We start from the raw sequence: 27,555 nt of genomic DNA, 5'->3' as shown, positions 1-27,555 counted from the left end.
CACAGAATAAAACCTCTTGGTAGGTAGTGAATTCTTTCTCACTGGAGGTCTTCAAGGGGAGGCTATATGACCACAGTTGAGTACATTGTAGAGAGAATTCAAACATCAAGCAGCGATTAAATTAGATGACCTTTAAATTCCCTTATAATCAACTTATTCTCAGATTCAATATAATGAGTTTGTCACTAAAATAATTTAACTTCACCTTTAATCTAATGAAATAAATACTTGCCAAGTACAGAATAGTTTGTTTCAAAACATGGACAGTATTTTCACCATCTATTTCAATGTATTTATTCTAGTATTGGATACATTTCTTTGTGTTTGTTTTTTTCCATCAGAGCAAAATAATCTAACCTTGCTCTGGCAGAACAAGCAAAATGATTGTGAATCATGACAATCACTAAAAAATTCCAAGATTTAAAAAGAATTAAAAATAAATATCATAGAGAGGGCAATGCAGAAGGGCACATTGGGTGTAAACCAGTAATGACATTTTTAAAAAATAAGGAACTTTGAAGAGCTAGAGTAAAGTGTATCAACAGGAAAATGTCCAAATAAAATAAATTGTCCTAGTCACATTGTGTTGAGTAACAAAGAGATAGCCCAAGTGCTCCACTAGTATTTTTATAATATCAAGGGATTGTGAAGAAAGCCTCTAACACTTTAGATAATACACTGTGTTGAACTTATGGGAAGACAGAGGAGACAGGACAGGGACAGGAATGACTGAGTTGAGATCTTCTTAGGAAGGAATATTCACATTGGTGACAACATAGATACACTTGAAGAACAAAGGATTTTGATTACCTATTATCCTTAAACTTAAACTCCTATTGTTGTTCATTCTTTATTTGATGTCATTACTTGTATGTGAATCAGAGTTGCGCAAGATCATCTGTGTCATTTTTTTTCTCAGAGTCATGGACAAAAGTTAAGACAACTGGTGATGGCTCAGTACAAAATGGATGACCTTTGAGTCTTGGATGTCTGAGTTCTAAGTGCCTCTACAGCTTCAAATGTCATCATCATGGCTATTGGAACAAATTATTCTCATTCACCGAATCTACCAAGGAAAGTCTTAACATCTTGGGGGAGACATCTCCCTAATTCATCTATGGGTTTGAGAACTTTCAATTACGCTCAAACTGGTTTATCCATCAGCTGAGATGGTATTTCTGGGGTAGGGTCACTATGGACACCACAGTTTCTTGAAGCCACAAGTAAGATTTGGATGATAGAGGGACATCAAAGGTGGATGAGTAGCCCTGAAAAGGAGTTGGCAAGTCTCACATCATCTGCTGTCTTCTTGTCTTCTCAAAGTATTAGAAGCCTTCTTCAATTTTTCTTGATATTTTCAAAATATCAGTAGAGAACTGGGGTTCTCTCTGTTATTCATTGCCATTGCTATGTGGCCAGAACAACTTGATTTATAGTTTTATATTTTCCTGTTGACAGGCTTACTCTAGTTCTTCAAAGTTCCTTATTTTTTATATGTTGCTACTGGTTCACACTCAATGCCCATGGATGGCGTTGATAAGTAGTCAAAATGCAAATGTCAAAAGTCACCATCTTTACAAATAAGAATCACCACACTGGGACATGAATTCCATGGTAAATTTTACTTTTTGACAGTACATAGAAAGACACTTTGATATTGTAAACCAATGTAATTTTAAAATGGGGCAGCAATCTGTAGAAATAGTGCCCACTTTATGTCCTGTAAACTATGGGTGCTATTCAGATAAGAGAAATAAGAGCCATGAAAAGTGTTTGAGAGAGACATCATGTCCGTGAAAAATGAGAAGTCACTTTTGTTGCTGATTTCTTTTCTATTTGTCAAAATAATGCAGTTCGCCAGAGTATGACAGCACAAGGAATTTCACAGAAACCATCAATAATATGTGTTCCAATGTGTTTGTCACTGAAAATCAAGCAGACTACGTCTGCCAACATGACTTTCTGCTTCCAGCTAGGCTTTTGTCCAGTTAGGCTGGAGAATGTCCAGAGCAGGGTCTCGAATTTGTGCCAAATGAGGATCATTTGAATGGACTGGAGAAAGTAAGGCTGGAGCAAAGAAACCTGAGAAACAGACATGATAGTTATCCTCCAGACTTTTGAAAGGCAGGAATAGGAAGAAAGATTAGGTTTCATTTGCTTAGCCCCAGACTACCAAATTAGAAGTAATGAGTAGAAGTTGACAAAGTGGCCAACTTAAGCTTGATATAAAGAGAACTAATGGCCATTATTATAATTCTCCAAAAATGGAATGGGCTGCCTCTGGAAATGTGGTTTCCCCCTCTTAAGAGATCTACAAGCAGATTCTCAGTTGACAGTTGTAAATAGGATTCTTGTTCAGGTGTAATCTGGATTAAATGTCCACTGAGAGTCTATTTAACTATGAAAATCTATGGTTTTGTAATTCTGTGATATACTTAAAGCTAAATTTGGTATATTGTATAAACTTTGGTGGAAAATACTTATTATTAATAATTAAAAATCATCCCCAATCTGTAACTGAAACTTTCTTTTAAAATCTATATACATTTTTGTTGTTCAGTCATATCTGACTCTTTGTAACCCTATTTTAGAATTTTCTTAGCAAAGATACTAGGAAGATTTATCATTTTCTTCTCCAGCTTATTTTATAAATGAAACTGAAGCAAAAAAGGAGAAGTGATTTGCTCAATGTCACACAGCAAGGAAGTGTTTGTTGAATTCAGGCCTAATACCTGGCCTGGTACTCTATCGACTATACTTCCTAGTTGTCCTATATAAAATTACTCATAGGCATTTTGGGGCTCCCTGGACCTGTGGTTTATTTCATTGATGTTAGGATGATGTTGAGAATCTGTCCTCTAGCAATGAAGATCACTAACTGTTTTGCATTTTATAACCTTAGAGATTTGCATGGGTTACTGCAAAGTTAAAGACTTGCCTGGTATAACATAACCAGTGGAAAAACTTGCATCCAGTTCTTTCTTAGTGAAAAGCCAGTTCTCTATCTGCGATTTTGTGCTGTGTCTAATTCTGAGCAGTTTAAGTTTTAATGTTCCTGTCTAATACATTTTGAGCATCTGTAACTTAGCAAAGCTGTAACTTATGCAAAAACAAATAAAAGAGGCTGACAACAAAATGTCAAAAGAAGCTCAGGTTCAGAATGAAGTGGTAAAACTTTTGGGCCTTGTTTACATGGATAACAGTTTGGGTTACTTTGATTGAACTAATCATCAAATAAATTTGTCCAAATACAATCCAAACACTTATTCAAACAGGTTGTTCCTATTCAGAAAGTGTAGTCAAAATGCTTGAATCAGGAGTGAGTGTAGACACAGTTCCAGTGTAGACTATAACTAAAGCATTCAAATTTTGATATACACAGAAGGAATTCCCTGAATAAACTCACCATGCCTTCACTGGGATCATAGAATCTCTGAATCAGTTGTATTGCTGTGCTTTTCCCAGCTCCACTGGATCCTACAAAAGCTGTTGTCTCTCCAGATTTTATTACCATGCTAAGGTTATCTAAAATCTGAAGAAAAAAATAAAACATAGATCAACTTTACAACAAATATCACACAAAGAGATAGGATAAACAAATGGATGACTTAGTCAACTTATTCACTCTTGCATCTATATATGCACATGTACATACACACATATACATGTACCTACACATACACATACACATGCACATTTATTGACATTGAATTGTGCCAGTATTCACATTTGAATTTAATCTAATTGCTTATTTAACTAATAGCAGTCATTAGTACATAAAAATATTAGTTTAGGTCAATGGAGTATTATGCTATTATTGTTGATACCTGTAATTAATTTTTTAAAAAACAAATTATGTTTTACAAAGCTTCAAAAGGTGTCAGAGATTTTTTAAGTAAACAAAACATTAAGAAGACAAATTGTCTTAGAAAAACAATCTCCCAATTTGCAGGTTGTCAGCATATATTAGGGAATTTGTATATTTATGTTTTAAAATTAGATTTTGGTTAGTGTCTACATTAAAGTACAATCATAATTACATTTATGTTAAGCCAATCATTCAAATTTAGGAGAGAAAGTTAAACAAAAAAATATTTTTGATGATAGTCTTCAGTAAGTGAAAATGTTTTAAAATATGGTTAAATTTTATCAATATTTCTTTTCATACCAGATAAATAATCCTACCTAATATATACGTATGTATGTATATGTACACATATACACATATATGTGTATAAATGTAAATATATACTCATATTTTAATAGTTTCAGTCAAAGAAGAAGATCTTGTTTAATGATATAAGTAATAAGTCTTGGGAAAAGAAGTCTACACAGAAATATAATGATTGAATTCTCATTCCAAAGCATTCATTGACAAACGACAATGAAGTTGCTCTTTCATCACAAGTACCTAAAATTTAATCATTATTTAATTATATGTACTTACATTTACACACAAGATTAAAACAAATCTTTTGGATTTTCATGTGATCAATTCTGAGAATATCATGTAAATTGCACACTCTGATGGCAGCTGTGTATATTTTTATATGGCCTATACAATCTAAGATCATGTCTATATTTGTAGCTATATCTATTATGATAACTTTCTTTTTTATGTTCCTTGACCCATAGCCCAATACTTTGTATATAGTAGGTGCTAAATGTATGCATGCATACCAGGCCATGTCAATAAAGGAGAATTCAACATAGAGCAAAAAGGAGAAATACAGTTAGAATTTCTCTAGTAATAAAGGACAAAGTTTAGCTAGTACGGCTTGAAAGGATCTTGATTTCTTTGAAGAGTAATTGTCTTGAAGCCTTTAATGTGTAAGATTAGGGAAACTCTCATTAAAGGGTGCTGGACCATCCCTAAATCTGTTTTATGGCAGCATAGTAACTCAGTAAAACTTGCCCATTACTGGAAAACGCATGACCTGGAAGTCCTTGTGAATCTGCCCTACCAATAAAAAATTAGAGGCAGCAGATATATCTTTTTGCCATCTCACACACCCAATCTAATGGCACTTTTCTGGAATCCCAGGGAGCTGAGAGATGAAACTTTTCTTTCTGAACACTGTGTATCTCATTTGGTCACATGCCAATAGAATGACATGACCTGCGTGACTAGTTTCAGCAACATCCTCATGGGCTTGACTAAGGCACGTGCACAAAATGGAGAACACAGAAGAATGTGGTAATGAGTAATCAGAGGGAGTAATTACACAATCCTTAAGATCATTTCCAGAAAGTTGCCAATAAATCATCTCACTCCCAGACTTCAAGGGAATCAGCCTTATTATGGGACCTTAGAAATTATTAATCAAATAAGAAGAATGTCATATGTTAATAAACAATATTTGTCATCAGAGGATAATTACCTTGACCTCAGGCCTTGAAGGATAATGAAAGGTCACATTGTGGAATTGAATTTCACCTTTCAGTCTATCCAGCTTGTAACCATCTTCTGATAAACAATCAATAATTGGTTTCTGAAGCAGAATAGACAAGGTTAAATGATCAAAAAGTAGGAGCTTTAGGGTTTATCCTAACTTTCCCCAACTGACTTTGTATGTACCATTTGAAAAAAAAAAATCTCCTGTCCAGTGATCCTTCAAATCCCCTCAATTATCTTGGGATCTGAGTTTATTTCTACTTTTGCCTTGGGCAGAATATGACCTAAAGAAAGTCTACTTGGAGGGCCCTATCCACCAAAGAAGGATCTTTACCGGGTTCCTTCCTCTAGAAGCACACAGTCTAGATAACCTATCAACTACTTTCATTTTAATTTCTTGATATTTCCTGACATAGTGCAGCAGAAAACTACTGGAGTCAATATGTATATATCGAAGCATAGTTTATTTACTTTATTTTTCTTTGTTTTCTTTTCTTTTGTAACACAGCTAATCTGAAAATATGTTTTGCATGACTTCACACATATAATGGGTATCATATTATTTGTCTTTTCGATGGATGGAGGAGAGACTGGAGAAATGGAAAGAATTTGGAATTGAAAAAAACTTAAATGAATGTTAAAAATAAAATTAATATTTTTTAAAAGAAAGAAAAATATTGGAGTTCTTTTTCTGAAATGAATTGAACTCCATTGTCCTTAACTCAGTATTGGTGAGGATCAGTAGAGAAGAGTCTCTGGTTTCATTCAATCTTGCTTCACCATGAAGATGGCAATATAAGATGGCATAGTGGACAAAATGATGGTTTTAATGTCAGGAAGATCTAAGTTTGAATTCTGCCTTAGACATTAACTCTATGACCCTGACTGAGCAAATCATTTGTGAGTCACAAATAAGATAATATATTCTCCTTGTCACCTGATTGCTACTCTATCGCTTATAAACATACTGATATCTCCCTATTCATAAAAAATCCCAACAACCTCAAAATGCCTCACTTGATTAGCTATTGTCTCATATCTATTACCTCTTTTGTGATGGTGCTCCTTGAAAAGGTCATCCTTTTTGTACCTCCACTATCTCTCCTCTCACTCACTTCTTCTTAACTCTTTGAAGTCTGGCTTCCAACCTCAGCATTAAATTAAAAATTCTTCTGTCAAAGTTACCAAAGATTTCTTAATTGCTAAGCATTTATGGTTTTATTATTTTATATAATTTATACCATATGACACTTTCTTAATTCTCACCATTATGATCTCCCTGCAGTCTTTGATACTGTTGATCATCTACTTTACTTTGATATTCTGATCTCATTCTGACATGTCTGATCATTTCCTAATCTTTGCTGTATTTTCACTCAGGTTGCTTCTACTAACAGTAGGTATCTTCAAAGGCATTGTCCTAGGTGTACATCTGTGCTTCCTAAACTTCATTTCACTTAGTGATCTCATCAACTCCCAGAAATTTAATTATCATTTCTATACAGATGATTCCTGGATCTACTTATTCACCCCTACCCTACTTCCTGATTTCCAGTCTCAGTCTCCAGCTGCCTATTGGCCATATCAACTTGGATGTGTCATAGACGTCTTAAATTCAGTGTCTTAAACTGTACAAGATTTGAGGGCTATAAAGAGAAAGGGAAATGATTTCTGCCTTTCTCTGTCTCCTGATTTCCTTTAAGTCCAGCTAAAAATCTCATTTCTGTAAGAAGCATTTCCCAATTTCCCTAAATGTCAGCGTTTTCTTTCTGTTGATTATTTCCAATTTATCCAGAATATATATGTCATTATCTCATTTGTATATAATTATTTGCATGTGATCTTTTCGATTATACTGTAAATTCTTTGAAAACAGAAATCCTTTTTGTTGTTTTACTTATTTAATTATTTTATTTGTATGCCCAGAATTTAGCACAATGTCTGGAACATAGGAGATATTTGATAAATGTTTGTTGACTTACTGACACTAGCTATATTGACATGGGTAAGTCACATAGCCTCTCCTGGCCTCAGTTTCTCTACTTGTAAAAAGGAGATGATAGCATCTTTCAGGATCAAATGAGATAAAATATAAAGCACTTTGCCAACATTAAGAGGGCTATATGAACATTAGTTGTTATTGTATTAGTTTCAAAATTATAAGATAGTTAATACATACCCGGTCTATTGTCTCAAAGATATTGGCAGCTGCAGCACGCCCTGTGGCAAAAACTTCCAGACAAGGTGATGCCTGACCAAGGTTTAAAGCTCCTACCAAGACTCCAAAGAAAACCTGATATGTGAAAGATATATTACAATAATTATTCATCAATTTATATATATTAGACCTTCTATAGGTTTGAAAAATCTTTAAGATTATCCAAATGATTACTAAAGATTATAAGATTGATGGTAATATTCCACCCTGGCAGTCTGAAAAATGTATGCTAAGATCTAGGAAATTATAAGAGCATATTCTATTTTTCCTCCAAAATTTCACAAGTATCATTCATACTGTTTTTGCAAAGTAGGTCTCATAAGGTTGTCTTTGTCAGAGATCATATGGGACTAATAAGGCAGGGACTAGATAGATACATCACTCTCTAGAATGTTGGAGTGCTAATTTGGCTAACAACATGAATGATTTTTAAAATATGATGCTTGAGAAAGATTTGGTCTTTAATCCATATTTGTTATTACTGCTACAAAAGCAGTTTATAAGAAGAGGAATAAAATCAATTTTATTCAATTCAACATTAATTCTAATAATCTAGCATCATCTCTAGAGATATCAACCCTCCTCCCCCCAAAAGTTACTAAGGTTTAGAATCTATTTTATAATACAATGGTTATTTATTTTTTCCTTTTAAAAACTATTGATGTGTTTTGTTTTTGCATTGCAAAAATTTTTTATAATTTCCATTTCATTAATATAGGGGTCTCATCTGAAAATTCATGTAATATTCCACATCTATGGCAGCTTCTCCATTTAATTTTTTTTAATTAATAAAAATCTATTTCTTTCCCTCCTATCCCCCACTCCACTAAAAAAAAAAGAAAAAGAAGTTATTTGTAACATATATTCATCATACAATAAAACAATTCTCTCATGTGCTATATGTAAATGCATGTGTGTTTACATATGTATATATGTATATATACAATACATCTACATGTTTGTGTGTATGTATATATATACACATGTATGTATGTATATATATATATACACATATATATATGTAAGTATATGCCTCATTTTCTGTCAAAAAGTGATTAACATAGTTAATTATTGGACCTCTGGAATCATTGCTAATCATTGCATTGATCATAGCTCTTATACTTTTTTCATATATATATTTCCACAGCTATCATGCTGCACAAGAAAAATCAGATCAAAATGGGAAAAATTAGAAAGAAAACAAAAATCAAGAAAGAAACAAAAAAAAAGGTGAAAAAAGTATATTGCAATGCACATTCAATCCCCACAGTCCTCTTTCTGGGAGTAAATGCTCTCTCATCTTGTCTATTGGAATTTGCTTAAATCACCTCAATGTTATAAAGAGCCACATCCATCAGAATTGATCATCACATGATTTTGTCGTTGCTGTGTATAATGTTCTCTTGATTCTACTTCTTCATTTAGCATCATTTCATGTAAGTCTCTCAGGCCTTTCTGAAATCATCCTGCTGATCATTTCTTATAGAACAATAACATTCCATAACATTCATATACCATAATTTATTTAGCCATCCCTTAAATGATAGGCATGTACTGAATTTACAGATTTTTGCTACTACCAAAAAAGGCTGCTAAAAAAATTTTGGCACATGCAGGTCCTTTTCCCTTTTTTATGATCTCTTTGGGACAAAGTCCCAGTAGAGATGTTGCTGAATCAAAGGGTATGCACAGTTTGATAGCTCTTTGGGCATAGTTCTAACTTGCTCTTCAGAATAGTTGGATCAATTCACAAGTCCATCCATAATGTATTAGTGTCCCAGTTTTCTCACATCCCCTCCAATATTCATCATCATCTTATCCTGTCATCTTAGTCAATCTGAGAAATATGTAGTGGTATCTCATAGCTGTCTTAATCTGCATTTCTATGACCAATCGTGATTTAGAGAATTTTTTTATATGACTAGAAATGGTTTTACTTTCTTCATCTGAAAATTATTTGTTCATATTCTTTGACCATTTATCAATTGAAGAATGGCTTGAATTCTCATAAATTTGAGTCAATTCTCTATATTTTAGAAATGCGGTCTTTATCAGGACCCTTGGATATAAAGTTTTTCCCCCAATTTTCTGCTTTCTTTCTAATCTTGTCTGCATTAGTTTTGTTTGTACAAAATTTTTTTAAATTTACTATAATCAAAATTTTCCATTTTACATTTCATCATCTAGGTCTTCTTTGCCATAAAGGAATTTCTTCTTCATAGATCTGAGAGGTAGACTATCCTTTGCTCTTCTGATTTGTTTATACTATCACTCTTTATGTCTAAAACATGAACCCATTTTGACCTTATTTTGGTATAGGGTATTAGGTGTCAGTCATTGCCTAGTTTCTGCCTTACTGTTTTCCAATTTTCCTAGCAATTTTTTTTCACATACTAAATTCTTATCCCATAAGTGGGGGGTCTTTGGGTTTATCAAAGTTCTTATACTTTTAAAAATTATTTATCTTTACAGTGTTGTTGTTACTGAATTCATTGTTTGCTCATTTTATTCATCAGTTTATAAAAGTCTTCAAAACTATATTTTATAGCATATAGTGTCCTACCTGTCCTTAAAACTTTTCTTGGCACCTATTTGTATGAGTATTTCCCTGTCTCTGAAATATTCACTTGCATATTTCTTATAGTACAATAGTATTCCATCACATTCATATACTGCAAATTATTTGGCTATTTCTCAAATGATCGCCATCCCTTTGATTTCCAGTTTTTGCCACCACAAAAAAAAAAAAAAGTATTTTTTGTTTACATACAACCTTTTTTTCCTTTATTTTTTTTTCTCTTTTGGGTAGAGGGCTAGCAGTAGCATTTCAATTTATTAAGGGCTTTCTGTATACAATGACACTAAAATAAGCACTAGGATATAAGAAAAAGCACCACAGTTTCTATCCTTAGGGAATTTGTACACCATTGGGAGAAATTATATATACACAAAGAATGTGCAATGTGCTTTTAAATACATTATCTTATTTAATTCTCACAAAACTCTCATTAACCTAAGTGCCATCATCAGATAACCAAAATAGATTCTCATAGAAATGTTTCATCTTTGGTCATGAATTGAATATTAGAAACTAGATTTAAACCTTGGCCTGCCTGACCCAAAAATCTGTGCTATTTCACCAAAAAAGCATGGTACAAACTAGATTATATTGGGGAAAAGACACTACTTTTGGAAATTTTTAATAATCTAAGAGCACTTACATTTGGAAAGTTCTTTATCCATGGATTCTTGTTGAACCTGATGGACCCTTTCTCAGAATACTGTTTTTAAATTCACAAATTAAATATTTAGAAAACCACAGAATTACAAAGAAAATCTATTATGTTGAAATATATTAAAATTGATGTGGGGGCAGAGCCAAGATGGCAGAGAGGACACACGTCTTTATCTGAGCTCTCTTTGATGTCCCTCAGATCAACACCAAATTAAGCCTCTGAACTGGTTTTGGAGTGACAGAACCCATAAATATTTGGAGTATTAACAAATTTCCAGCAGAAGATATTTTGAAAGAACTGAAGAAAAGGTCTTTTTCAATCAGAATGGAGGAAAGAACTGAGCACAAGCATAATTCAGGCAGTATGGGCCCATATGAGGGGAGGAATCTATAGCAGTGTTGATTACACTCTCCTGGTTGTAAACCAGGAGATCAGCAGATTAACTGTAAGACATTTAACACAAATGCAAAAGGCAAATAGTGAGCCCCTGAACCCAGAATAAGCAGGATGTGGCCATGCCCACCTAACACTAGAAGTTAACCAGCACTGACCCAGCACAGCCACTGTCACCTGTAGAGGAAACTCAGACAATCTCCCCTTTGCCCTACCTCAACCTTGTAAAAAAAAATGAATAAGAAAGCAAGAACTCTGACCATAGAGAGTTTTTATGAAGAGAGAGGAGAACAGATTTCAAACCCTGAGCACACTAAAAGCAGATCATCTCCAGATAAAGCCTAAAAGATGATATATGAGTTGGTTCCCATCTCACAAGACTCTCTTGGAAAAATTATAAAAGGATTTTATAAGAGAGTTAGAAGAAAAATGAGGAAAGAAAATGAGAAATTTGCAAGAGAGTTTGGAAAAGGAAACAGAAATTATCTGAAGAGAACTCCTTAAAAATAGATTTAGTGAAATGGAAAAAGTAAATAATTCCTTACAAAATAGATTTGACAAAATGGAAAAAGAAAAAAAAAACTCCTTGAAAAACAGAATTTGTGAAATGGGGAAAAAAATCCATTGAACAAAACAACTCATTTAAAAATTAAATTGGCTAAATACAAAAGGAGCTAAAAAAGGTAACTGAAGAAAATAAACCATTAAAAATTAGAACTAAACAAATGGAAATTAATGAGTCACTGCGACATCAAGAATCAGTTAAATAAAACCAAAAAAATGAAAAAAAAATAGAAGAAAATGTAAAATACCTCATTCGAAAAACAGCTCACCAAGAAAATAGGTCTAGTAGAGATAATCTAAAGATTATTGCACTTCCTGAAAACCATGTTGCAAAAAAGAGCCAAAACATCATTTTTAAGAAAATCATCAAGGAAAAGTGCCCTGATATCCTAGAACCAGAAGGTAAAATAGCTATTGAAACAATTCATCTATATCCTCCTGAAAGAGAACCCAAAATGTAAACTTCAAGGAATATCATAGCTAAATTTCAGACAGATCAAGGAAAAAATATTTCAAGCAGTCAAAAAGAAACAATTCAAATATTAAGAAGCCACAATCAGGATTATACAGGACCTAGCAGCTTCCATCTTAAAGGATTGAAGGAACTAGAATCTGATACTCTGAAAGGCAAAGGAAGTTGAATTGCAGCCAAGAATCAATTATCCAGCAAAATTGAGTGTTATCTTTCAGAGAAGAAGATGGACATTCAATGATACATTTCATTTATTTCTGATGAAAAGATTAGAGCTGAACAAAAAATTTGATCTCCAAATACAAAACTCAAGAGAAGACTAAAAAGATAAAAAGGAAAGAATTCTTGAGAACTATATCACTGTTATGGCTATACTTTAGAGAGTGCTGGTATAATTTGATTTTATTGTGATAATGTAATTATCACAATAGAGGTAGAAAGATTATTGTACTGGAAAAAGAAGAAAATGGAGATAAAATGAGGGAAATTACATTTCATGAAGAGGCAAAGACCTATTATATTTGAGGGAATGAAATTGTGTGAATCTTATTCTCATATGTGGCTCAAAGAGAGAATATGAGACAGATTTGACTTCACAAAGAAACTTGTCCCACCCCATAGTGAAGTGGGAGGGAAAAGGGGAAAGGAAATAGAGAGGCTAATAATAGTGAATACAGAAATAGGAGGGGAAAGGTATAAGAAACGGGGAGAGACTGTAAAGGGGGAGGGCTGTTGGAGGGAGGTAGTGGTCAGAAGCAAAATATTGGGAGGGAAAGGGGGAAAAGAAAGAGAGAAGCATTACTTGGGGTAAATAAGATGATAGAAAATACAGAATTAGTCATTTTAATTGTAAATGTGAATGGGATAAACTCTCCCATAAAACAGAAGTGGATAGTAGATTGGATTAAAAGCCAGAATTCTAAAATATGTTGTTTACAAGAAACACATTTAAAGCAAATTGATACATACTGAATAAAGGTAAAAGACTGGAGCATAATTTATTATGCTTCAGGTGAAGTTAAAAAAAAAAAAAAACCAGGGTAGCCATCCTGATCAGATCAAGCAAAAGCAAAAATTGATCTAATTTAAAAAAATAAAGAAGTAAACAATATCTTGCTAAAGGGGACCATAAATAATGAAGTAATATCAATACTAAACATATATGCACTAAATGGTAGAGCATCCAAATTCCTAGAGAAGAAGTTGAGAACTGCAAGAAGAAATAGACAGCAAAACTAGGGGATCTCAAGCTTGCTCTCTCAGAACTAGATATGTTGAATCACAAAATAAATAAGAAAGAAGTTAAGGAGATAAATAGAATTTTAGAAAAGTTAGGTATGATAGATCTTTGGAGAAAATTGAATAGAGACAGAAAGGAGTAAATTTTTTTTCTTGGCAGTTCATGGAACCTATACAAAAACTGACTATATATAAGGGCATGAAAACCTGAAAATCAAATGCAGAAAGGCAGAGATAGTAAATGCATCTTTTTCAGATCATGATGCAATAAGAATCACATGTAATAAAGAGCCAGGGGAAAATAGATAAAAAATTAATTGGAAACTAAACAATCTGATCCTAATTGGATCCTAAATAATCTAATGAGTGGGTAAAACAACAAATCATAGACACAATCGATAATTTCATCCAAGAGAATGACAATAATGAGAAAACACCAAAATATGTGGGATGTGGCCAAAGAAATTCTTAGAGAAGTTTTTATCCCTAGATGCTTACTTGCATAAAATAAAGAAAGAAAAGATCTATGAATTGGGCATGTAACTAAAAAAAGCTAGAAAAAGAACAAATTAACCCTCCCCCAAGTAAATACCAAGGGAAGATAATAAATGTGAAAGTAAAAAAAAAAACTATTGGACTAATAAATAAAACTAAGAGTTAGTTTTATGGGAAAAAAAAAAAAATAGATAAACCTTTACTTAATTTGATCAGAAAAAGGAAAAAAGAAAATCAAATTGTTAGTCTCAAAAATGAAAAGGATGAACTTTCCACCAATGTAGAGGAAATTGGAGCAATGATTCTGCCCAATTGTATTCCAATAAATATGATAATCTAAGTGAAATGGATATATATTTACAAAAACATATATTGCCCAGATTAACAGAGGAAACAAATTACTTAAATAATCTCATTTTAGAAAAAGAAATTGAACAAGCTATTAATCAACTCCCTAAGATAAAATCTCCAGAACCAAGAGATTTATTTGTGAACTCTACCAAACATTTAAAGAACAGTTAATTCCAATATCATGCAAACTCTTTGGAAAAATAGAGAAAGAAGGAATCCTACTAAATTCTTTTTATGACACAGACATGGTGCTGATACCTAAACCAGACAGGGTCAAAACAGAGAAATAAAATTATAGATCAATTTCCCTAATGAATATTGATGCAAAACTCTTAAATAAAATATTAGCAAAGAGATTACAGCAAATTATCCTCAGGATAATACACCATGATCAAAGAGGATTTATATCAGGAATGCAGCATACTTGATTATATCAATAACCAAACTAACAAAAATCATATGATTATCTCAATAGATGCAAAAAAAGTACTTGACAAAATTCATCATCCATTATTATTAAAAACACTAGAGAGAGTATAAGAATAAATGGAGTTTTCCTTAAAATGATCAATAGCATCTATTTAAAACCATCAGAAAGGACCATATGTAATGGGGACAAACTAGAACCATCCCAATAAGATCAGGAGTGAAACAAGGTTATCCACTATCACCATTACTATTCAATATTTTATTAGAAATGTTAGCTTTGGCAAGGAGAAATAAAAGAGATTAAGGGAATTAGAATAAGTAATGAGGAAACCAAATTATCTCTCTTTGTAGATAATATGATGCTATACTTAGAGAATTCTAGACAATCAACTAAAAAACTACTAGAAACAATTCATAACTGTAGCAAAGTTGCAGCACATAAATCATTAGCATTTTTATATATTACTAACAAAGTCCAGCAGCAAGAGATACAAAAAAAAAAATTCCTTTTAAAATTACTATAGATAATATAAAAAATATTTGGAAGTCTACCTGCCAAGGCAAAATCGAGAACTATATGAATACAATTACAAAACACTTTACACATAAATAAAGTCAGATCTAATCTCTTGGGAAACTGTCAAATGCACATGGATAGGCAGAGCTAATATAATAAAAATGACAATACTATCTAAATCAATGTACTTAATCAGTGCCATACCAATCAAACTCCCAAGAAATTACTTCACAGTTAGAAAAAATAATAACAAAATTCATCTGGAAGAACAAAAGATCAAGAATTTCAAGAGAATTAATGAAACAAAATGCAAATGATTGTGGCCTAACTGTACCACACCTAAAACTATATTATAAAGCAGCAGTCATGAAAACCATTTGGTACTGACTAAGAAAGAGAATTATTAATTATTAATAATTTGATTAGCTCAAAGGATAACATAGTTAATGAATGGGGCAGCTAGGTAGCACAATGGATAGAGCACCAACCCTGAAGTCAGGAGAACCTGAGTTCAAATCTGGTTTCAGACACAATACCATCCTTGCTGTGTGATCCTAGATAAGTCACTTAACCCAGTTGCCTCAGCAAAAAAAAAAAAAAAAAAAAAATAGTCAATGACTACAGTAATCTAGTGTTTGACAAATCCCCAAACCCCAGCTTTTGGGATAAGAACTCACTATTTGACAAAAACTACTGTGAAAATTGGAAATTAGTATGGCAGAAACTAGGCATTGATCCACACCTAACACCTTATACCAAGATAAGATTGAAACAGGTTCATGATTTAGACATAAAAAGTGATATTATGAGCAAATTAAAAAAAAACAAAAACAAAGAATAATTTACCTCTGAGATTGATAGAAAAGGAAGGAATCTGTGGCCAAAGAATTGGAGTACATTATTGAATACAAAATGGATAATTTTGATTATATTAAGTTAATAAGTTTTTGTACAAACAAAACCAGTACAGATAAAAATTAGAAGGGACAAAATAAACTGTGGGAAAATTTTTTACATTCAAGGGTTCTGATAAAAGCCTCATTCCTAAAATATATAGAGAATTGACTCAAATTTATAAGAATTCAAACCACTCTCAAATTGATAAATGGTCAAAGGATATGAACTAAGAAATTTTCAGATGAAGAAATTAAAACCAAAAAAAAAAAAAAGAAAAGAAAAGAAAAATCATTTCTAGTCATGTGAAAAGGTGCTCTAAATCATTATTGATCAAAGAAATGCAAATTAAGACAACTCTAAGGTACTACTACACACCTCTCAGCTTGGCTAAAATGACAAGAAAATATAGTGATGAATGTTGGAGTGGATGTGGGAAAAATAAGACACTAATACATTGTTGGTGAGGTTGTGAACTGATTCAACCATTCTGGAGAGCAATTTGGAGTGATACACAAAGGGCTATCAAACTGTGCATACCCTTTGATCCAGCAGTGTTTCTACTGGGCTTGTATCCTAAAGAGATCACAAAGGAGGGAAAGGGACACATACATGCCAAAATGTTTGTGGCAGCCCTTTTTGTAGGGACAAGAAACTGGAAACTGTGTGGATATCTATCACTTGGTGAATGGCTAAACAAATTATGGTATAAGAATATTATGGAATATTATTGCTCTAAAAGAAATGACCAGCAGAATGATTTCAGAGGGACCTGGAGAGACACATATGAACTGATGGTAAATGAAATGAGCAGAACCAGGAGATCACTGTACACAGCAAAATTATATGATGATCAGTTCTGATGGACATGGCTCTTGTCAACAATGAGATGATTCAGTCCAGTTCCAAGGGTTTTGTGATGAAGAAAGCCATCTGCACACACACAGAGGACAGTGGGAATTGAATGTGAACCACAACATAGTATTTTCACTGTTTTTATTGTTGTTTGCTTACATTTTGTTTTCTCTCTTTTTTTTTTCTTTTTGATCTGATTTTTCTGCTGCAGCATATTTGTGGAAATATGTATAGAGGAATTGCACATGTTTAACACATATTAGATCTTTTGCCTACTAGGGTAGGGGGTAGAGGAAGGAAGAGAAAAAATTAGAACATAGAATTTTGTAGGAGTGAATGTCAAAAATTATGTATATATTTTGAAAATAAAAAGCTTTAATTTAAAAAAAATTAAAATCAAACAGATTTTTTTTTAAGTTCACTGATCCCAAATTAAGATATTCTGTTATAAGGGTTTTTGAATAAGAGAGTCACATGATGACATTTGTAGGTTAACAATATTGAAGGTAGAAGATGGATTGAGAGGAACAAGAATAGAGACAAAGACAAATTAGGAGGTCATTATAGTAATAATCCAGATGAGAAATGATGATAGAGTCATAAACTATACTAATGTCAATATGAATGGAATAGAAAGAAAGAATATAAGAGATAATTTTGGGGGAAAACCTCCAAAATTAACCTAGTACTTGACATATAGTTGGTGCTTAATAAATGCTTTTTTAATCCATTGAAGGTTGGGCAAGTAATTAGATGGGGAGTTGGCAGAGAAAAGCATCAAAATGATTCCAAGATTTAAGGGTAACAAGAACACTAGTAGATCCCTCAAAAGAAATAGGGAATTAAGAAAGTAGCAAAGGCTGTTGCAAGTTATGATGAACTCAACTTTGGCCTTGTTGAGTTTGAGGTGTCAGTATACAGAGAGGTGTTCAGCAAGAAATTGAATATGGAAAGCCATATAGCTTCTTACATAATAGTGATCATTGAACCTGCAAGAACAAATGAAATCACCAAGGGAAATATGATAGAGAAGAGAGAAGTGGGATGAAAGACTTGAACAACAGTCTCAGAAATGGGAAGAAGATGATGAACCATGGAAGGAGACTAAGAAAGAACAATCAGAGAGGCAAGAGAACCAGGAAGCCAAGGAAAGAGAAATTATCCAGGAATAAGTAATGTATAATCTGAAAGTTTCAGAGAATTCTAAGATAATTACTGAAGAAAAAACTGTAGATTTGTCAATTAAGAGTTTTAGTGACTTCTGAGGGAGAATTTCAATAGTTAGAAGTCAGATTTCCAGGGTCTGAGGTATGACTAGGTGGAGTTGTAGGAGAAGTCATTATAAATTACCATTTCTGAAAGATCAAGAGTGAAGAAGAGAGATATATGATGACAGCTTGAGGTGGTGGCACATTCAAGGCAAGTTGCCTTTTTTTTTTTTTTTTTTTTTTAAGATAAGAGGGACTGCAACATGTATCAACCAGATTAAAGAAACTATCTAGACATGGCAAAGTGGCTAATCTATAACTTCAATTCTTACTCAGGCTTTGTCAGCCCCTTTTTCATTCAAGGATACCTAAGCTACATAGTCAGGTATTACTAGTGGGTACAATGACATTAGAAACTCAAGTATTCTGGTGATTTATGTTTGCACAAATGATATATCCAGAAGGAACATAACAAGCATTTTTAAATATGTAGACATGGCAGGGAGAAGAAAGAGGAAATAACAGAAGACCTTGTGTGGGAAATTGTGAGGCAGGTCCCATCTTTACTTTTGGTTGAAGGTCAGAGAATTAGTTGGGAAAGGAATTTATATAAAGTAAGCAGTTGACTAGAAAAATGTTATCTGAGAATAGTCCTGGGATTTGTTTTTAATTGTCCTTTAAAAGTAGTTTTTTTAATGTCTTTTAATATCTTGGCAATGTTTTAAAAAAAACATTATCAATGTCCTCAAGATTCTATAAAATTGATTATATGATTTTTATTAGAGTGATACAAGAAGGGAAGCTATGAATGAGATTCAAGCTATATTGATAAAGGGAATTTCCATATCAGGCTTATTTGAGTATATTGGATATATGGTTACTAAAAGTCAGTATGGCTTCTTACCAAGAATAATTCTATAAAAATTAATAATTTTTTTCCTTTTTTAATAAAGTAATTAGACTGGTAGATCCAGAATATATATAATATAAAGATATATACTTAGATTTCAAATTATATGACAGTCTTTTTAAAATAAAGAGAGACATGACCTAGATTGTTTTACTTTTAAATGAATTTAGAACTGACTTAATGACATACTCCAGAGAGCCATAGTTGATTAATGACAATTTGGAGAGAAATCTCTAATGGAGTGACACAAATGTCTTTGGTTGTGTATAAGTTCAATGTTTCCATCAGTGAGATCTTCTCATCAGTGAAACGACATAGATGACATCCTTACTAGTTTATATATGATATGAGTATTAGAGAAAGAGCTAACATATTGCACAAAAGAGTCTAGTGTGAGGAAGCTCTCAGTACTCTAGGATGATGATGTGGTTTGAATTAGAGAGAAATATTAAGTTCTACACTTAAAATCGAATTTACAAATATAGAATCAGGAAATCATGGCTAAACAACATTTTCTATGGGGAAAGGTAGAGGTATAAATGGGTTGGGGTTCTTTGAGACTAGATATTCTCATCTTGTTGAGGCTAGAAATGCAGTGATTACACACAAGTCCAATCTTTCTAATGGTCAATTCCCAGATCTTTGATCAGTTCCATTTCTGGCCTGGAAGAGTTTGACCTTTCTTAGAAGCACTCTTGCTCATTCTCTGAAGCCTGCTAAATTTATCCCTGACTTATCTAGTCAAGCCTCGCCCTATTGTAGCTTGGAAGAACTCAAATAGTCCAGTAACTTCCACTTCCTTAGCTCCAGATATTACAGGTGTGTGGATTAACTACCATATAATTCTTAAAAATGCTTCCCAGCTGTTGCAGTCTATACCAAAGGAATGTGAGGTTATTTCAAGGATTGATGTGAGGCTAAGGAAAGGACCATGGGGCACTGGGAAAATCAGAGCTGAAGGTAATACTGTAATGAGGACTTTGATCAGCCTCCTCAAAGCAGCAGGAGGACACGGAGCTCCTAAGAAACAGGTAAGAGGAGATTTCAGGAAGAGAAGAGCAAAGAGGGAGATAAGACCTAGCCAAAGATAAATTTCACTTTGCAAGCTATTTTGAGCAGATTACCCTTCCTCCAGAGACCAAGGTAGCTTTTATTTTCCAAACCCTCTATCTCTTCTCTCCTTACCTACTAGCAACTCAATTTCACCAGTTAGAGAGTCATTAAGTTAAGAAGTCAACATCTCTGAGACACTTAAAGAAAGCTAAGGAATACAAAGCTTGGAATCTATCTAATTTAAAACAAAGAAATAGTAGTTGGATAAGAAAAGAAATGGGATCTTCAGCTAAAAGAAAAAGAAAGGAGAGTTTATGGTCTTCGAACCCAATAAATAATTGTATTTGATCTAGTGAAAGAAGGAACTGGCCCACTTAGAGTTACTTCAGAGGGTCTGGAAAGGATCTTCATCGGTATTAGAGAAGCTTCCTATTTCATTCAGTTGCCTTTTCCTTTACTCCAGCAGCCCCATAACATTTGATGATGTAAAAGAAACAGTCATAGCATTGTAAAAAGAGCATTCAATTCAGAATCACAGGGCCTGGATTTCCAAGTACTAGTTATGTACCATTGGTTAAGTGACCATACTTCTTCAATTTCAATGTCCTCATTAGTAAATGAAGAATGTTGAATGAGATGACAACAAACGTCTTCCAACTCTAAATCTATGATCCTCTGATAATGATTGTGAATGTTATAAAGCTTTAGTAATAGATAAATTTGGCCATCATCATCATGTAGGGACTTAAGGTTTAGCAAACTTTATCTCATTTGATCTTCACATACCTTAAAGTAGTAACAGAGGTGCTATGAATAACAGCTAAATAAAGATTAAGTGACTTGGCCAGGGTCACACAGTTAACAAGTATATGAGGCAAAATTTGCACTTAGGTCTTCCTGTTTATTCTATTTACTACAAGATAACATTGCTTATCACATGTTATATTTATCTTCTTTTCCCTCTGTCCAAAATAGCACCACAAGATTTAAAAGGTAGTAGCAACAGGAAGGCAGAAAAAGCTAAGATTAAGGGGATAAAAATTAGCAATTAGAACATCAGGCACAAAAGGAGCAGGTCAACATGGGAGAGATTTCCTGTAGAAAATAGCATTTGTGCCACAAATATCTACCATGTGTTTTATCTTTAGACAGAATACCGAATGGGGGTCAATTGTAGAAGGAACTACTTATATTGTTTAAGAATCAGTGGATAAATGGTTCATTAATATGCTCTTCAAGTAGAGAAGCTAATGACCTCATAGGTCTATTATGCATTCATTTCATTACTGCAAAAATATATATCAGAAACTTTGGATTCAGATATACAATGAAACTAGTTAAAATTCTGTTCACTTTTCTGAGACAATGTGAGTATAGCAAAACAATAAATCCTACACTTCTGTTTCCAACTAATCTATTTCTGGTGCAGGGCATTTTATTTATTTATTTATTTTTGCTAAGAGTCTATGCATGCTGAGTATTTGGAGGGAAGAGTGGCATTTTATTTGATTGGACTCTATGAATTCTTTAACAAAGAAGTGTAGTTAGGTACAAATTAGTGCAAATAGTGAATCTCCTGACTAGATTGCCTTTATTAAAATTCACACTATTTGAATATAATTATGGGAAATAGACTTATTGGTCCCAGAACAATGGAAATATACAGTGCAAATTTGTATAGTACAATAACATTGGGAGATTCATTATTTACAATGATCAGTAACCAACTGTACTATCTCTCCTTACTTTTTTGGACAAATTTGCTGATTTTCTTACTTTAGAAAGGCAAACTTCAAATGTATTCTGAAATGCAGTAGCTATGGAGCTTCCTATATAAGGTCAACATGGCCAATAATATATATTTACATTACCTGCTCAGTTGAGGATATTATTGGCTTGATACTTAATAAGCTATTATGTTGCACAATTATGCCTATTAGTATATGCTATAATATAGCTCAACTATATGAGCCAGCTAATTTTCAGCTGAAGACATGGCTGGTTTTTCATTTTCATGGCATATTATCTTCTGGGCTGCACTCAAACAACCATTGTTTTATAGCTATAAAAATTCTGGCTAATTGCAAATCATTAAACTTTTGATCCAGTCAATTCAAGATCATTTCCCATAAAATGCAGAGCCATATCTTGGTTATGCAGATGGACAAAATTAAACACTATCAAATAACTAATGCTTTCCTTGCTCAGAAAGTAAGGGAGTAAACAGTAGACTTTCCTGAGAAATCAGTCCAAAATGAAATGAAATGTCACTGGACTAAAGTGACCTGTAGAAGTACCTGTAGAAGAGTTCCTGGTGAATATTCACCTTCATCCAGGACAAGTTTTGAGCCATACCAGAAGGCTAATGAATAACTCATGAAAATGATGCACCACATGTATCCAGTAAATAATCCCATTATCATCCCTTTTCGAATGCCCCAGCGCTGGGCAAACACAAGATTTTTCTCATACCTGTGAGGAGAGAACAAAAAAAAAAAAAAAAGGCACATGCTTCACAATTATTGGGAATATATGGTGGGAAATTATTTCCTATCCCAATGTCATAGGATATATCCCCTCCAGCTCACTATAGTCACAATATCATGGTGTTTCTGGATTGTGATCTATAATTTTAATCATCTACTTGAGACACTCTGTTGCTATGTTTCCACATGTTATTGTTTTTAATAACTTGAGAATTAAAAAAAAAAAAACAACCATAAAGCTATAGAGCTTAAGTTCCTAGAGTCTTCTACTTTGGATAACATACCACCTTACTTCTCAGTCAAATCTACTTTACTTAACATTCAAAGCATAGTCTATAACTGATAATATTTTTCAGTGTACCTTTATGTACTTTTTTAAAACCCCCAAAGGGATCTTATTTTAGGTACTTGACTTATTTGCAAGGCAATATGGCATAAAAAATAATATGGCTTCCATTTGCTATTAACAATAAAGCAATTGACAGCTATTAAGGACAAGGTAAATTCAGAGGAATATAGGTACTTCAGGTAAGGCCTAGACTATATGACCTTGCAAGGACCTTGAAAATCTAATATTCAACAGTTCTACAATTATTGATTATGGCAGACTCCTGATGATGTGCAGTTCACTATCTTAAAATGTTAAGACTATAGCCTTAGATTGGAAAATATCTTAAAGATTAGCCAATATAACCTTTATAGATGAAAAAATTGAACCCCTGGGTAGTTAAGTGATTTGCCCTTGGTCAAAGAGGCTTTGAATCATGTCTGTTGCCTAAAATTTTTGTAGTGTTTCCACCATAGTATATTACCTATGAGAAAAGGCATGGAACTTCTGCAGTTCTTACACAACCTATTTTCTTGTTAAGTTGATACATTCACAATAGTGGAATAAACTAAATGATATAATCACACTGCATTCTGTGAGAGAAAGAAGAAAAGTTTTAAATAAATAAAAAGTGGCAATTTTATGAAGTTATGACTTTTCTTTTGACTGTTGGATAAGTGATTGGAAGGATTGGAGAAGAAGAAGAAGAAGAAGAAGAAGAAGAAGAAGAAGAAGAAGAAGAAGAAGAAGAAGAAGAAGAAGAAGAAGAAGAAGAAAAGAAGAAGAAGAAGAAGAAGAAGAAGAAGAAGAAGAAGAAGAAGAAGAAGAAGAAGAAGAAGTAGTGGTGGAGGAAGAAGAAGAAGAAGAAGAAGTGGAAGAAGAAGAAGAAGTGGTGGAGGAAGAAGAAGAAGAAGTGGAAGAAGAAGAAGAAGTGGTGGAGGAAGAAGAAGAAGTGGAAGAAGAAGAAGAAGAAGAAGAAGAAGAAGAAGAAGAAGAAGAAGAAGAAGGGAAGAAGAGGAAGTGGAAGAAGAAGAGGAAGAAGAAGAAGTGGAAGAAGAAGAAAAGGAGGAGGAGGAGGAGAAAGGAGAAGAAAAAGAAGAAGGGGAAGAAGAAGAAGAAAAGGAGGAGGAGGAGAAAGGGGAAGAAGAAGAAGAAGAAGAAGAAGAAGAAGAAGAAGAAGAGGAGAAGAAGAAGAAGAAGAAGAAGAGGAGAAGAAGAAGAAGAAGAGGAGGAGGAGGAGGAGGAGGAGGAGGAGGAGGAGGAGGAGGAGGAGGAGGAGGAAGAAGACGACGACTAAGAATTAATTTTTGAGTTACAATCTTCAGTATACTTATACTGAATTTTGCTTGAAAAAATTAAGACCATTTCAAAAGCTCAAAATGCTAATGGCATCCCATCCTAGTATAAAATGTAGTTAACATCTAAGAACAAGTTATTTTCTTTAAAAGCAACAAACTGAGAATTAATATTAAATGGCACATTTATCTAATATGGATAGCCACCAGAATCTAAGGACTTAGTAAATCAGAATCTATATCTTTTAAAATATTATATATATATACATACATATATATAAATTTTTAAAAAGGAACAAATTATTTAAAGTCAACTGACTTTATGATGTTTAAACTAGATATTCTAAATCAATCAATTCAGGATTGAGGAAAAGCAAACGTTCTATTTTTTTTTAAGGTAAAAAACAAATCTATATAGAGCAATGAACTTGCTATCAACTCCTAGAAAAATTTTACAACATATTGTATGAATGGCTGGACCCCAAAATAATTATTAATAGTTCAATAAGAACTTGAAATGAAGTCTCCTATGGAGGATTCTTCGAATCTCTTCATGGACCTTGTCCACTATTTGGAAGAAGGTAAAGATGGAATGTTTATCAATTTTATAGGTGACACAAAATTTCAGGATAGATGACTCTCAGGAGGACATAGTAAGAATTCAACATATCTTGATAAACTAGAAGAGATATGTCAAACATGAAGCCTGTGGACATCTTGAAGCCCACAGTCCAATTACTGCTACAAACCAGTTTTCTGTGAGTATGGTACCACTGGGCAAGATTTAAAAAAATTCAATAGAGATGAAATTTAAGTCTTACATTTGGGTTCAAAAATCAATTTTAGAAGTGTCAGATAGGGAACTTGTGGTTAGAAAGTAGTTCATCTGAAAAGAAAGATCTAGGGATTTTAATGGATTTCAAGCTCAATATGAGTAAACAATGAGAAATGACAGCTTTGGAAAGCTAATTCAACCTTAGGAAGTAATAGTTCTGGTATATTCTTTCCTGGTCAGACCACATATGGAATAAAGAATTATATTCTGGATGCCATAATTTAGGAAGAACTTTGATTAACTTTGTTGATAAAATGTTCAGAAGATTGTGACAGGCCTGAAGATATCATTATATGAGAAATGGTTGGAAGAAATTGGTATGTTTAAGTTAGAGAAGAGAAAACAGAGGAAAATGATAGCTATATTCAAGTATTTGAAAATCTGCCTTATATAAAATACTTTGTGTTGCTTAAAGAGTAGCATCAGGACCAGTTGTTAGAAGTTGTGAAGAGGCAGATTGATAAGGAAAAGCTTCCTAATAATTAGAGCTCTCCAAAATAGAAAATGCTATCCTGGGAAGTAATGGTTCCTCAAGTCAATAAGCATTTATTAAGCATTTACTATGTGTTAGACACAGTGCTAAGTGCTAGTAATACCAATACCTGCAGAGAGAAAGATAATGCCTGCACTTACAGAACTTGCAAGGAAACTGAAAACAGGAAAATGAAAGGAGAAGGCGTAAGGGAAAATGTAGAGGAAAAGTCCAGGAGGAGAGTCAGAATTGTTACCTGAAGATTTTTTTTTATCAAAAATAAATTTGAAGCCCTTTTCAACCCTGAGATTCTATAAATTTTTAACTTATTTAGGTTAACAAATATGTATTAAGTGCCTACTCTCAAATGCAAGGTACCACAACTAGATATTGGTTAGGATAAAAAAAAAAAGTCAATCAGTTGAACACAAACAATTTTCAGAGGAAAACAAAAAAAAATATGTTTGATGAATACAAAGACTCAAGTTCCTGGAAGAAGGACTCATTGATAAAAACGTGTAGGAAAACTGGTCAACAGTCTAGTCAAAATTAGGGTTAGATCAACACCCCACAATATATATAGTTTTTAAAAAAAGCTTCAAATGGGTATATGACTAAGATATAGAAGTTCACATCAGAAACAAATTGAGAGGGAAGGAACAAATTATTTTTTTGGATTTATAATTAGCAGAAGAGTTTGTAACTAAAAAATGTGGGATCACACAAGTTTAAATGGATCGTTTTGATTATATGATTATTACAAACCTACAATAGCAAAAAAATAGAAGTAAAATAGGTAACTGGGGGGAAATTTTTGCATTGACAAATGCAAACATCTTATTGATATTATATATCTTATTTGATAAATATCTTATTTCCAAGATATGTAAGGAACTGATCCAAATTCATAAGATCAAAAATCATCAATATAATATGAAAGATTTTGAAAAGATGGGAACAGTCAGTTTTCAAAGAAAAAAATGCAACCCATTAGCAAACATATGGGAGGAAATGCTCTAAGTAATTAACAATTAGAGAAATACAATTTAAAGAAACTTTGAAGTTCTCTCTCACATATACTAGACTAACAAAAAATGACAAAAGAGGAAAATGACAAATGGTAGAGGGGTTGTGGGAAAACATGCAAGAAAGGTAGAGCTGTGAATTGGTCTAGAATAAGCAATTTGGACCTATGTCCATAAAATTACTAAAATGAACATATATACCCCTTGACCCAGCTATACCCCCAAAGAAAATGTAAAAAGAGGGAAAAGGTCTATATGTACAAAAATATTTATAATGGTTTTTATTGTAGTCCCCAAATTGCAAACTAAGAATATCCACTTATTGGTGAACAATAAAACAAAATTGAAATGTAATGTAATATTATTATGCAATAAGAAATGATAAAATGAACAATTTTAGAGGAATCTGGGAAGACCCATATGAACTGAAACAGAATAAAGACAGTGGGACTAGGAAAACAATTTATGAGTGAAAACAACATAATAGAAAAAAAAAACTTCAAAAAACTTTAGAACTCTTATCAATACAAGATAAACCTGGAATCCAAAATAATGAAAATGAAACATAGAACATTTCTAAAATGTAGAAAGAGATAGATATATATTTAGGCATGATTATTGTGGGAATTAATGTGGGGGGGGGTCAGAAAAAGGCTTTAGGAATGAGGTTTTAGGGACCAGAAAGGAACCTTGAGTGGGAAAAAAAAAGATTCTAGAAGATGGAAATTTGGAAGGAGCAAATTTCAAACAAAGAATATCTTGTGGAAGCCCAAAATGAAATGAGATGGAAGACCAACTTCCTGATGCTGAGCCAAACAAGCAGAAACAGGAATATATTGTACACAATGACAGCAAAATTATGCAATGATCAACTATGAAAAAACT

The 27,555-nt window shown here is 33.0% G+C and overlaps 1 protein-coding gene across 2 annotated transcripts in view; it reads right to left on the bottom strand.

Annotated features, from left to right (window-relative positions):
* The window catches only part of ABCB11 (ATP binding cassette subfamily B member 11), a 111,261-nt gene that overhangs the window by 53,845 nt on the left and 29,861 nt on the right, over window positions 1-27,555 (bottom strand). For both annotated transcript variants that reach the window (XM_051986219.1, XM_051986220.1), the window contains exons 9-12: window positions 22,527-22,701; window positions 7,575-7,688; window positions 5,382-5,492; window positions 3,407-3,532 (exon numbers count right to left, since the gene is read on the bottom strand). In XM_051986219.1, the coding sequence (XP_051842179.1) occupies window positions 3,407-3,532; window positions 5,382-5,492; window positions 7,575-7,688; window positions 22,527-22,701 (526 nt within the window). The remainder of the gene's footprint in view (window positions 1-3,406; window positions 3,533-5,381; window positions 5,493-7,574; window positions 7,689-22,526; window positions 22,702-27,555) is intronic.

Source organism: Antechinus flavipes, chromosome 3, assembly GCF_016432865.1.
Source record: "Antechinus flavipes isolate AdamAnt ecotype Samford, QLD, Australia chromosome 3, AdamAnt_v2, whole genome shotgun sequence".
In the NCBI taxonomy this organism is placed as follows: Eukaryota; Metazoa; Chordata; class Mammalia; order Dasyuromorphia; family Dasyuridae; genus Antechinus; species Antechinus flavipes.
Note: the sequence above shows the minus strand (reverse complement) of the source record. Positions and strands in the feature narration are given on the sequence as shown.